The following is a 14,676-nucleotide window of genomic DNA, read 5'->3' on the forward strand; positions in this document are numbered from 1 at the left end:
CATCTACACTCAGTTGGTCCTCTTTTGGGCATTACCCTTGCAGCTGTTTCATGGCTGTAACACAAATTCTTGCAATTTTCAGTGGGAAGAAAAAGCAGATAGGTGTATTTACAGCCACCATATTTAGGGGTGGGGGGAAATAAAGGGGAAAAACCTGAAAAGGAGGCAAATCCGAAATACATTCCAAAGGATAAAAAAAAAAGTGTTTATCCTTTTAACTGTGCTTTACAAAGGAAAATTGAAGAGGAAAGAAAATAAATAATTATATTAAATAATTCTAAAAGACTGCTTTCTGAAATAAAGAATGATCTTTTAAAATAAAGGATGCATTGTCAGTCTAGGTATATTAAGCTTCCCAAAGGCACAATACACCCAAAATAAATCCCTCCTTGAGTATTATTTAATCAGATCAAAAATTCTAGCCTGAGGCAGACTAAAAAGTTTGCTTGTTTGTTTATTTTTTTAAAGTAGTTTTCAACCATTAAATGGTTCCGTGCCTCTGCATTAAGATGAACATCACTTTAGGGCAGGGGTGTCCAAACTTGGGAACTTTAAGACTTGTGGACTTCAACTCCCAGAATTCCCCAGCCAGAATGGCTGGCTGGGGAATTCTGGGAGTTGAAGTCCACAAGTCTTAAAGTTCCCAAGTTTGGACACCCCTGCTTTAGGGGGAGTGGGAAACAGGAGAAAGAGTGGTTGGCTGGGGAATTCTGGGAGTTGAAGTCCACAAGTCTTAAAGTTCCCAAGTTTGGACACCCCTGCCCTAAAGTCTGGCTGGGGAATTCTGGGAGTTGAAGTCCACAAGTCTTAAAGTTCCCAAGTTTGGACACCCCTGCTTTAGGGGGAGTGGGAAACAGGAGAAAGAGTGGTTGGCTGGGGAATTCTGGGAGTTGAAGTCCACAAGTCTTAAAGTTCCCAAGTTTGGACACCCCTGCTTTAGGGGGAGTGGGAAACAGGAGAAAGAGTGGTTGAGGAAAACTTGTACCTTTTCCCCTGCAATTTGCCTCAGGACAAAAAATAAGTCATACCGGTTTTTCAATTTTGCTTGACCTGTGGTGGGGGTAACATACCATTGTGTACTGTGCAGAGATACTTCCATGTGCCTTGCTGTTTTTAACTGTCCCCCAGCAGATGGACTTTTTGGGAGAAGGATGCCGGCACATAACAGCAGACCCTGAGGGAAAAAAACCATTGGAAAGAGCAAATTTCCCTTTCTTTATTATCTCCATTGTAAGGAAAAGCCGTCTCAAAGTGGAGACCACTGAGAGAACACAAGCAGGAGCATTTCAGGCTGACTTCTTCCTGCACAGAAGGCACAAGGGCTACTAATAAAGGATATACATTAAATATTATGTCCATGTGATTTTAGGTTTAACCAAAGGCTGCCCCTCTTGGGCTGAGCTGAGATGCAATTCAGGAGGGGCATTTTGTGTTTTAATCCCATGTGAGCAACCTTTCTCTCTCTTTCCGAGTTCCTCCTTGCTCTTACGAAAAACATGAAGGTAAGCCGAAGGAGAAAGAAGGAAAGGATCCAAATTACTGCATGTGCCAGTTAGTGCCTTAAGGCATGATGAAACCTGTGTGTGTTGTCCTCACAAAGATTCATAAACATTCATATTGTTAATCCAAACACACAACACTCTTGAGTGTGCTTCATTTTATTCTGTATAATTCAGTTTGTGGTGGGGAAGAGAGTTAACACTTAGGGTTAGCCTGAAAGGATAATTTTGCACTGCATGTAACACGTACACCATACTGAGAGGCCAGGTGGTGCAGGGATGAAGTGTTGAACGCCATGGTTCAGTCAGGAAAGCCCATGAGGTGACTTTGGGCAACTTATTTTCTTTCAGCCCAACCTACCTCACAGGGCTGCTGTGTGAGGACCACTAAGAGGAAGGAGTGCTATGCATAATACCTTAAGCACCTTAAAAAAAAAAGGCCAAGCATACAATAAATAAATAATGGTGCTGTTTGGGAGGGTGTTATTTATGTCATTGTCTTCTGTTTAGCCACAAGGTTGGTAGAATATTAGCAGCTAATTGGGAGACAGAAGTAGAAATTCTGTCCTTGCCCCACTTTAAATATGCCACTGTTGAGGTAGTTTTTGCTGCTCCCAGATACTCCATATACATCTACAAACCTGTTAGTTTTCTCTCAACACCAAAGCCTACCACATATGGGGAAAGTTCCCATCTCTGCTGCTTAACCCTCTCATTGCCATTGAATGCATGGTAGCAATTGCAAAGCACACACACACACACACACACCTCCCAGCGATAGCCGGACGTGTGTGAAATATTGATCCTGGTAGTCCTAAAAGTGCTTTTCCAAAAGTTCTTCCTCTGTTCTTTTCCTTGGAAAGTCCAGCTGCTTCCTGAAAAAAAGCACTTTTGGGACAATCATGACCTGGATGACTGAGAATCTCTACAGATTTTCCTTGAAAATGTTTTGCTTCTCATCCAAGAAGCTTCTTCAGTTCTCTCTGCTTCAGAACTCAAAAAGCATCTTGAATGAGAAGCAAAATTTCTTCAAGGGAAAAAAACAACTCCAGTTGCCTTTTGTAAAAACACCTTTCGGACAACCATGACCCTAGGTAATTGAGAATCTCCATAGGCCTTGGTCCTCGTAGTCTCAAAGAATAAGATTTTGAATTTCCCACTGCTTCAGATATGGCAGCACCTTCCTTTTATTGGCCTCTACTCTCAAGCTATGTAACCTGTTGCAAAGGAGAGAATACCAAGCAGTTCCCCATAAAATGGATTCCTTCCTTCCTTCCTTCCTTCCTTCCTTCCTTCCTTCCTTCCTTCCTTCCTTCCTTCCTTCCTTCCTTCCTTCCTTCCCAAGAGAGGTGTAGTGGCATGGAGGCAGAACAGGGAAGGTCTGCATAGAGCACCAGTTGCACCATGGCAGAGCTCATACCACATGAGAAATGGTTGGACCTGCATTCTTGTGATCTGGGCTGTTAGCAGCTACACTGGTTGTTTTGCACCCCAACAGCTCTTCTCTAGAATTATATTTTTCCCTTCTTTCTTGACCATTGACTGGAGCACCCTTACCCTCTTCACTGTGAGAGACAAAGGAAAAGACTTACTTTATCCTTCTAGCCATAGTAAAATGGAGCATTAATCTATACCAGTAGTGGGTTCCTACCGGTTTGGACCGGTTCGGCTGAACCGATAGTGGTTTGGCGGCCTGGGTTGCTGGAAACGGCAGCGACTCAGGCCTGCCACGCCCCTGAACCAGTTCTTCAGGCGGTGCCATAGGCGCCACCATCTTGTTTTTCGCTTCTGTGCACAACTATTTTTATTGCACTGCGCGCAACGTACCCACAAGCGAACCAGTAGTCCCCTAGTCTATACCACCAACATTTGGAAGTGGGATTTGTGGTATGAAAGCAAATTTATCAGTCCAAAGAAAACATAAGGCAAGGTTGTGGTTCTCTGAGGGTCTGTCCTTTCTGAATTTTCCTCTTCGTAATGGCAAAAGCAACAGCTGTTATGGAGTCTTTTTTTTAAATTATGTTGGAGCATATGCACTAGGAATGACACATAGAACTGGAGTCTGTTAGAGAAACAGGAAAGGAAAATAAAAAGAAATCAGCAATGAATGAGTTTTGTTGAAAAATAAATTTATTTACAGGGCAGGATCCCAGAGTTTCGTCATAAAAATAAACAGGATCCAAACCCCAGTGCAGAGGTAACTAGAGAGGGACAGATCCTCATCACCTCTGGCTCAGGGACCAAGACCAGTTCAACAATGAAGAGAAACAGGGAAAAGAAATAATTCCCCAGACCATCTTGTAGGACTTCCTCCATGGGAAAAGAATCCCAAGAAAATATCTACTTCAACCAAAAATGTTAAATCCCTGGATTTTGCCCTGTTCTTTTCACATTATCTCACCAATCCCTGCTACACTGGCACTCTTAGCAACTCAAAGTGCCACTGAGAAAGAAATAAATTCTGAATATCATAGACTCAGCATGTTCAAGTGAGAAAGGCAAAAAAGACACTCCTGGTTTTTAGTATGTGTGTTAGGTACATTTTCTTGCTATAAATTAAATCAAATATTCTTGGAATCGGTCATGCAAAGTATCCCATTCAGAGACTACGGGGGAATTAGCATTTCCCCCTGACATTCTCCCAATTAAATTTGGAGGCTACAGCCAAATTTTGGAGGTCAGACTTCAGTATTTCTATGGTCAAATATAAGCCCGAAAGATGTGGATACACAGTCCCATCAAAGCTTTGCAGAATGACAGATCAAGCTCTTAGCCCTTTTCATCAAGAATGACCAGGCCAAATTAATCCAGCTTTATTTTATTCAAGTCCTATGGGGGGGTGGGGGGTCGGAGATCATCCTATCTCCTTAGTCCCATCTTTTCAAAATCATCTAAAAGCAGCCTCTTTAAAATATAAGACCAAATGCAAGCTGAAAGACTTGCAAAATATAGACTGTGAAATGGAATGAAATAAAGTCATGGTGCTTTATAATAAACCACAGAACTGAGCAATAATATTTTTCCTGGATTGTACTCTTGTTACGCAGCAATGCTCCACCATGTCAAATTCTCTACCACCACCACTTCGATTTCATTAACGAATAAACAACTGATGTACCAGTTGGGCAGTGCAGAAAAATCAACTTTATAATGGGAGCAAAATGTACTGACAACTGCAACCCAGTGTACATTCTAGGGGGGGAAATGGTATACCTGATTCATTTGTGAGGAAACACAAACCTCAAATGAGTCTTTAGAATCAATGATACTGTGGTATTAATTCTTTGGGATGGAAGTTCATGGACATTACATTTGGTGCCCTAGTCCATTACAATTAATAATAAGATTTTATGGTGCTTTACGATTCCTGGTAGAGACTGGGGGCTTTTATTTGTCAAGTGAAATGATCTGATCTATCATTTTGTTTTCACTTGAATATTTTATTGCAGAGACTTGGATCCTTGCTGGAAGAGGTCAGACTTCAGTCTTAAACAAGGGGATTGTTTTGAAATTCACTAACCATACATACAGTATGAGATTGGGTCTTGCCTTATTTTCCAGATTCCTTTTCTGCAAGGTCTTAAGCATGCAAACTGGATGGCTGTCTTTTAGGACTGTCATCATGAACAGTATTAAACGAATACATGTCTGTTAACAATTTCAGGGCAAGGAAGGCTGCTCAACATCCCACTGAGAATGGAACCTGCTCATTCCTACCTTTTGTGCACTGTCAAAAAATGCCAGCCTTTTTTAAAAAATAAAAATAGTGGCAACTTTGCCTATTAAACATACTCGTTTCGAAAAAGGTAGCCAGCTGGCAACTAGAGCTTCTGCAGTTTTTAGCCATTTTGTAGAAATACGAATTTCTTACCGATAACTTTTCTCTCTTCTACATCAAAAGCCACCTCCCTTTAAATGTCATCTTATAAGAAGAGGACAAAGTGAAATATTTCATGGCTGTAAAAACTCTTGTCAAAGAAACACATTCAAACCAATTGTTTGAGAAGTGTGAGGAATGCTATGCATTGTGGCATTTGAGGATTTTAATGGAATGGAGAGAAAATGCACTTTCATGCTCATCTGTTCTAGAAGGACATCTCCTGGCATAAACTGGGGGAGTATTTTAAGGCTACTGCTGCTTCTCTCTCATTTAACATTTTGCCAAGCAGATAACAGTACACAGTTTATTAAAGTACTTCATCTTTTCACCACGAGGAAGGTATAAAAGGATTCACATCTACTGCCTTCACCCAGTTCAATTAAAAATTTTGGAAGGAAAATTGAATTTTGGATTTCAGTGGACTTAAAAATGTAAATGATAAAAGATCCCCATTTAATTTACTTTTGTGGTTAGGATACTATCAACTTACAATTATTTTTATTAATGTTCTTTGAAAGATATTAAGCACTTTCAGAGTAAATTATCTAAATTATGTTTTCCCTTTTTTGAAGATAAAGGAATCCATAGCCCCATGAATCCCGAAGAGTTACTTATGAAAGGAATATAAATATATACCTATGTGTCTGTATTCTGAATAGATATACCTTTATCATATATCTCTGTGTGAGTCTATGTGCTTCTCTCCCTCTCTCTCTCTAAAATGTTTGCAATCTTCTTTAGTAGTCCTTTTGCAATTGCCCCTTGAACATGCCGCCATAGCAGGGATACCTTTGTTGTATGTGTCAGCAATAATATATGGCTACAAAATATTGTCTTACTCTAGCACAAAGTTTCTGAAAGCTGCACAAGTTGAAGTGAGGAAAGAAGCCTGGGACCGCAGTGCTACTATTTGGCTCTGGGAGCCACACCCTCCTAAGCCCTATTAGGACTTTAAAGCAATTAACCCTGAAGACCAAGCTTCAGGATGGAGAGTGCCGAAGCAGCCATTGGTCCTAGACAAGATTCTTGTAAAGCTACTTTGCTGGGTGCTCTCAATAAAACTGGGCAAGCCCAATGGCACCTGCATGAGAAAAAAACAGAGGTTTAATGTGGAAAGCCAATGACTTAAGAAAGCAACCATACCCCAAAGGGTTTAAACATTTGCATCGGCTTCCACATGGCTTGACCATCGGTCAATAATGGCTTACATGACTTATTCATTGTTTGCATATGGTGTACTCAAAGTATAACCACATTCCACTTACAGTTTACAAGAAACAATGTTTGCAATTTTACTGATGGCTACTCATGGTTTACTCATGGCCTGCATGTAGGAAGGCTAAAATAAAACTGAAGGTTATTGTTTGAAAGTACACTGCAGATCCATTTACAATGCAAATACTTACTCTTGATGAACTAGTGGCATTACATAAATATGCCACAAAATAAAGCTTTGTTCATTTTTTACACATCAGCTTGAATGCTTTGTGCTCAGCCACAAAATAGTCTTCCTTTCCATCTGTTTTGCTGAATATGAGTACAGCATGCATGTGTGTATATGTATATTTTGTGTGTGTTGTGTGTGTATACACCCACGTACATACCCACATACCCACACACATGCATGCTGTGCTCACAGTTTACTCTAAAGTACAGTTTACTTATACACAAATCACATATGATTTACACATGATTTGAATGGTAACACCCATGAATTGTACCTGATTGTTTTGCAGATTGCTGATCACACAAAGTGCCTAATTTATTAAATAAAACTGTAAACCACCTCTTATAAAGCACTTAGATTTCTCCCAGGAGGAGGCAATATGGAAGTGCAACAAAAATATAATCAGTATTATTATTAATGCTACAGAATAGGATGATTAAAAATAAACCATATTTTTTTTGGCTATAAACGTTTGTTTTTGAAGCCTTCCCAAATCCAGTATCTAAAATATTGATTAAATCTTAAATTTCCTACTCAGTTTCATCTCTTTCTTGCCAGAAGAAATCCAGGTAGACTTGCTTAATTCCCTATGAAATCGGATTCTATCTCAACACTTCAAAATTACAACAGCGCTCCATTGGGCATATCTTTTAAACTCACTTCTACACCATTCACATAGAAAAGTTGGAGCAGGGAGTGAGTTAAAAGCAAGTTGGCATCTAGATGGTGAAATCCTGCTCTTACTTCACCTCTCTGCAGTCAGTTTCCCAAGTAATTTAATTAAAGTTTTACATACTGAATGAGACTTCTCCTAGAGCATAGAAAAATCACTTGGGAGTTCAGTACAAATTGTGAGGAGGTAAGCCTGTTAGTTGCAAAAAATTCAGGCACATTCCTCTTTTGCTCTCTTAGCTGGGTCCCTTAGCCTGCTGCCCATTTTCATCATGATTCATACGCAAGATTTTAACCCACAGATTTTCTGGCATTCTAATCTAAATCCCAGTGATCACAAATTTTAGTGAAGTCATTCTCCAATGATAGATTTTCTAATACCCAAGTTCAGAGTCTGGCCTGACCTTCTCATCAAATGTTTGCTTTGATCCTTCTTACTGGTATTAATGTGCTGATTTGCTCTTACAGAGCTGACTTTCGTTATCCATACTTTAAGGAACTGCTCAGTAGCTGTTAGTATTCCTGGAATGATACCAAGAATGCCAAGGGACATTGCAGGGAACACCTTCAGCACAAGGCAAGATAGTGTCTATGGGACCGCATACTCTCTCCAAATACACCCTGGAAAAGGCTTCAGACTGGTGTCTTCTCAATAGTTTGGATTAAGACTTGAGATCTTCAACCATCACAGTTGGAAACTGTTCTTATAGAGAACCTGGTCCATCATTATTGAAGTTCCATTGCAAACTCTACTGGGAATAATTTCAAAACCACATTTCTCCACCCTACGCCTTTTTCACTTCAAAATTTGTACACAGGTACATACAAACAATTAGAGAGCGAAATGCTTTCCAACTTCACTTTAAAAGAATCTTCTCCCATTCCCATCCTGTGGTTTAAAAAATAGCTATCAAAATGGACAGATGAAAAGATAAATATAGATCTGAACCATCTCCTTTTCTCTTAATACAACTCTCTTGACAATAGATAAAATTGTGATATATAGATATAGATACTCTGTGAAAAAATAGAAGGTGCCAGGAACTCTGATTAAGAATTGGCTGATACCTCTGAAATAGCATATCTTTTGTGGCATTAACAAATATTTATGGATAACCTCCAAAAAACCCCACAATAAACTAGCGATGAAATTCTTGTCATCTGAATATATGAGTTCTAATAAACCCACTGATAAAGAGACGCAGCCCTTTGCAGAGTCCCTTTATGATGCATTTGAAATAAAATGTGGAACTATAGAAATATACCATTTCCACTGTTTCCATTTAAAAAAAAAGCTTTTTTTTGGTTCCAGGAATTGAAGAGATTGTAAGATGGTGGATTTGCCATTGCTGTTTCCAGGATGACTCAAGAGTTGGAAGAAAACTGGAGAGGTATATGAGATCAGGATCAATCTGTAATGAACATTTTCCACCATAATAGCTGATGCCTGATATTTCTTCTATGGTGACAGAAACGAAACCATAAAAAGCAGTCAAAAATAGAGAAGGTAAAGACTTCCCCTTTGGCCATTTCTGTCATGACTTTTGATCGCCAGGAAATAAATTAAGGAAACCATTCTGCTACAAAAAAAAAAAAATAGGTCTTGAATTCAGTAAGCAGACTTCATTCTCTGGTCTCCACGTTGACGAATCGGTGACTTTTGACCAATGGGGGAAAATGATCAAAACCTCCCCAGCTATAATCTTGGTGTCAGATGGAGAATTTTTCTCCTAAAGAAATACCAGAAACATTCTGACCAGTAAGTAAAAAAAAAAATCACAATTAACTCAGTTTAAAGTAAATGCAACTGATGCTGTTGCTTTTGCTGGTCAAATAGAAGATGGCTGACAGTTAATTCCTACTGTGTTGCACAGCAAACACATCCCGTTATTTTTTCCCCCTATGAAACCAAATCAAATACAGTAATGACTTATCAGTATTCTTGGAAGAAACATGATCAACAGTGCTTCCTCTTCTCTACTTTGTTCACCTGCAACCGAAGTGAGTTGCTATGGCACTCCCACACCTATCCATCCAAGATCAAAGCTGACCAAAATCCCTTATGACTGTATATCCTGCCAAAACAAAAATGGCTTGCATATCAGCGTGTTGTCCATATATAGATAAAACAAATAGGACTGGCACTGGTTTCTTTGTATACTCCTAAAATGAACCTGGCTGGCAGGATCTACTTACTTCTCTAATAATAACTAAGCTAAAAGTAAGCCAGGAAAAAAAAGGTAGAGATGAAGTGAGATACTTGATTTATCTTGCAAAGTGGATGAAGATTGGTAGCCTTCTTGACCTTGGACCATCAGATGAACTGTTATTAAAAGTGACTACCACCACATGGGGACAGATAAAGAAAGCCATATTGCCACAACAGTGTCAAATAAGGGCAGCCTCTTGGAGAGGCGACCAAATAAAGCTTATATTCTCGTTGCCCTCACAGACATATTTGAGGGCTGCCTGAATTTTGCAACAAGAAGCAAGTGCGACACATCAAGTGCTTGATACCAGCAAAACACCATTTGGTTTCAAAGAAAAATTCCGGCAGATCAAAGATTAATGGATGAATCTGCTTGCCTATGCCATTTCCATTCTTCAAGCTGACGTGGCTTGAATCATCAAAGGGTGCTTCCAGTTAACGAAGGGACACATAGCTTCTAGCTGAAGTAGACCCAAGTGCTTGAAAAGAGACTCAAGCCAGTTCTTTGGCAAGAGTAGAGAATGTGGTGATGCAGAGGAAAGATTATGGCTTCTGGGGACCAGGAGAAAGGACTACAGGAGTGGAGAGTCCATCCACACTGAGTGACGGGATGTGAACCTGCGAGCTAGAATTACTGGGAAACTGAAAAGAGAGAAAGAGGGAAAAGCTTAGGATCTGTCTAATGATTGCGTAGCCTATGAAAAAAACAATTTTGAAAGGGCACAATTTGAAGCGTGAGGGTTGAAATGCTCCATCTTCTCCTTTCCTCATTTCAAATCTCCACACATGCATATCACATACACAAACATTGGCTTTCCAACAAGAGCCATTCTTAAAAGTAAAACAAAAGTAGTAGCCTTGAAGACTTGGCCGTTCTCCCAGGCCTGAATTTAGGATGACTGGGACCCCTTCTGAGTTTTGTTGTTCGCTAGATTTGATACCTTACATTTTTCTTATATCTACTTTCTTATCTCTTGCTAGTTGTTTTTTTAAAAATTTTTTTTAATTTTTATAGTATTGTGAGCTGTCCAGAGTCATTTGTAATTGGGCACTGCTAAATTAAATTATTAAATTAATTCAGAACAAAGTTAGGGCAATTGGGGGCTGAAACTAATATTTTGTAATCCCACTGTTGAACAGATTGTCAAATTTGTATTGTACATTAGGTCCACGATTGATTCAATTAAAAATAACAGACAAAGAGGTCCATCAGGTTTATTTTAGGATGTTCGTATCCTATTGGATTACATTCCAATTGCATGGAAGCTGATATCGGGACCCCAAAAAATGGATTGCCCGTGATTATTCTTCCACTCTCTCAGGAAATTATGATTTCAAATCCATTCACTATTAGTGATCCCAATCTCAGGTTTTACCTTTCCCTCAGACATCCTTTCTCTCCCCTCACAGATGATATAGATTTCAAACCATACCTGGAAGGAAAGCTTGGCTGGGCTGCGTGGTGCAATGGGGCTCAGGGTACTCCAGAAATGGATGGTGGGTGGCAAGGAACTTGGGGTGAGCAGTACTGGAGTCTGCAAAGAAGAGCAGAATAAAACAACAAAAATTTAACAAGGAAAACCAGCAACATCCCAATTCTTCAAAATAGCCACTTATTGCATTGGCCAATTTTTCCAAGTTTGGTTCTCACAAAGAAAAGATTTTGAAGGAGAGAGTTGGCACTCTTCTGTTGCGAATATTCTCATTTTTCCACAGGTATTAAAGAGATATTTTCCTTCTTTGCATATAGAGAAGCATCAGTGCTGTGGACAATCTTACAAGCTTTCTATTTTGGTGTTTATCTGGTTATATGTATTTTTAAAATCATGATTTATTATTGAAGAGACATACTTTTTTAAAATTATGCATTATTATTTGACAGACATAACCACTTGTTACAACTCAGGCTTATCATTCAGCTGCAAGCTATTTTTGCAACTTGGCAAACCATTTTTCCAGTCTCCAACTCAGAAGGTAAGGTATGCACAATTGTGGGTGGACATCAACTTTCAAAAGTCACCAACTTTCAAAAGTCACCAATACTAAATGAAGTTGGGCTTTTTTAACCATAATGGCCATTTAAAAAGCGTCTTCAGAAACATCTAGGTAAAAGTATCAGTGAAAGGACTTCCCCAATAGTGTCAGGCCATAAAATTATAAATTTTCACCTAGACTATCAGAGACTCCTTTCTCATATCCAGAATATCTCTTCAGATTTCTCTTGTCTCTGGTCTAGTAAGTAAAAAAATCAATTGCTGGTATTCAGGAAGGAGAGCTGATCCTGAAGGCCCTAGTTGTCCTACTGTACAGGTATAGCTTTTAGATATTGATGATAATGAAATAATAATAATAATAAAAAACAACCATGGTACCACATCCAAACATTTTATAAGATACATCAACAAACTGCAGCTTCCTGCAATAACACCAGTGGAACTGCAAAGAACTGCACTACTTGGAACATCGTATATTTTAAGAAGGTACTTGGTTGATACTTAGGATTCTTGCATCAACCCGTATCAACCATTAGCACCAGACAATGGTATTTGTGATTTATTTGCACTTTTGAATGTTCAGTTGATTGAGTTTCATGTTTAATGAATAAAGCATATAAAAAAAACCAGTGACACCCATTGTCATCGGGGCACTTGGTACCATGTCCAAGAATTTTATAAAACACATCAAGAAATTGCAGCTTCCTGCAATAAAACCACTGGAATTGCAAATACTGTGCTATTCGGAACATCATACATTTTAAGAAGATACTTGGTTGATACCTAGGACACTGGCAGCAACCCGTATCAAACATTAGCACCAGTTAATGGTATTTGTGATGCACTTTTGAATAGTCAGTTGACTGAGTTTCATGTTTAATGAATAAAGTATATCATCATCATCATCATCATCATCATCATCATCATCATCATCATCATCATCATCATCATCTTCTTCAAAGAAGTTTTAAGCAATCTATTCAAATCAAGTTTGCTCCTTGCAGTTAGGAAAGCACCTCCAGGTTCTATCCCAGGTTTGAGGAACAGCTTAAAACTCAGCGGAACCTGCTGTTAAAACAAGAGAATGTCACACTGTATATACATTTCATGTATGCTGACTTACAAGATTGCCAAGCTTGCAGAGAAGAGAACATGAACATGTCTGGGGATAAAAATGGATTTTGGCTGCACATGTGATATACGGATTAAATTATTGCCAAACTTTCTTTTCAGCAGGCAATACTACGGGTGGCCCAGGTGAAGTGCAGTAAGCATCTTACTAAGAAGTATTGTGTGAATGCCTTGATTAGTGGCAGAGGTCAATACTACTATTCATGTAGTAATCACTTTTTTTTTGTAATTTATAAGTTTTTTACACCAATCCAATCCACTGAGCCTCTAAATTGGGGTATAACAGTTCACCCAAAACTAGCCTGATAGAATTTATTTGCAATATGTGGTCAACGGCACATAGAAGATTTCAACTTGGCATGTAAGAGAAGTAAATGATAAAAAGTTTTATGAAATGAATGAACGAAAAACTGATACACTTTTTGTATGAAATCAAGAAAAATGGGAAGGATGTAATGGATATGAATGAAGGTGATCTGGTCTTGTGGACTGGAGTTGCTGCATACATGGAGGTATATGAAAATGTAGGCTTAATTATGAACAAAATGGCTAAAGCGTACATCCAGAAGAATGAATTTTTACACTCTTTTGGAGATCTGTGAAATCAGGAATTCACAATATGGAAGAGACATCTTATCCTCTACTGATTTGGAAATCAATAGAAAAGAGTCAGGGATGAGTTTGATGAAAATTGTGCAACATTCTGAATGGATGTGATGGGGGTGGGGAATTATTCTAAGAGGGACATGGATGTGTGGATAGATAGAAATAAAATGAGAGTACAAAAATGTGATTGGGCTGTTAGGAGACCCAGGAATACATCAGAAAGATAACTGGGAAGTATCTGTTTAAAAGACATATGTAGTATTATAACTATCATGGAATAGGGATAAATTAAAAAAACCTGATGAAAAACCTAGATAGGGATCATTATTAAGAGTAGATCTTCGGGGAAATGCCAGTGAAAGAACAATTGCAGGAAAAGTAAACGATATGAAAAAAAAATGTATGAAAAATATTAGCTTAGCCTCCCAACAGAACAAATAGAAAGGGGGCATGAGAAAAGAGGGCATGATAACCGCTTGGAAGAGGGAGAAAAAAAGTTGCATTCCAAAGGGTATAGAAGGGAAAGTATGAAAAAAAAAAAGATGCTTGGTGAAGTTATGAACTGAAAGAAGTTGAATAAGAGAAATTGCTCAGAGAATTATTCTGGCAAAAATGGGGATGAGATAAAGATGTATAGAGTATAACATACAAAGAGAATAAAAGATAATTGCATAAATTAAAAGCTTGTTTAAAAAAAATATGTCCAACAGACAGGCTGCACGAGATAAAACCAGAGAAAATTGTTCCAACATGCCTAGGGTTCAGCCTGCACTGATTCTCACATGTAACCTGTTTCCTTGGCATTATTTTTTTGAGTAGGGGCCACAGTTGTTCTGCTATTCTAGAAGACCCCTAAAAATGTGTCCAGAATTCGCTTCGCGCATGATCTACACTACAGCAGTGAATTCCCACTTGGGGAACTTGAAAAGTAACTCAAGTTACCAATCAATGCACACCTTAAGGAAAGTGATTGTAGTTTCCCCACCATCCCCACCTCCCTTCAGGTACATAATGCTGGTTACTAGAAAGAAAAACAAAACCAGAGAATGGATCAATTGATGCCTTTAAAGGGTCCCACATTAAAGCTGTAAGGACAGCACCATTTACTGGCAGCAAATGCAATTTTGTCAACATGCTGGCACAAGAGTACAGTTTTGTCAACATAGGCTTTGTTAATTTAGGAGGAATGCACATCAAACATGAGGATTCAGGTTTTTGCTGTTGGGCAGATCCCTGAT

General features: G+C 38.8%; 1 protein-coding gene across 1 annotated transcript in view; it reads right to left on the reverse strand.

Annotated features, from left to right (window-relative positions):
• Window positions 1–3,611: 3,611 nt before the first annotated feature.
• Window positions 3,612–14,676, reverse strand: part of ELK1 (ETS transcription factor ELK1) — a 29,580-nt gene continuing 18,515 nt past the window's right edge. The window contains exons 5-6 of the mRNA XM_081950991.1: window positions 11,141–11,242; window positions 3,612–10,349 (exon numbers count right to left, since the gene is read on the reverse strand). Of these exons, the coding sequence (XP_081807117.1) occupies window positions 10,251–10,349; window positions 11,141–11,242 (201 nt within the window). The 3' untranslated portion in view covers window positions 3,612–10,250. The remainder of the gene's footprint in view (window positions 10,350–11,140; window positions 11,243–14,676) is intronic.

The sequence above is a fragment of the Natrix helvetica genome (assembly GCF_964273705.1).
Source record: "Natrix helvetica genome assembly, chromosome: 1".
Taxonomy (NCBI): Eukaryota; Metazoa; Chordata; class Lepidosauria; order Squamata; family Natricidae; genus Natrix; species Natrix helvetica.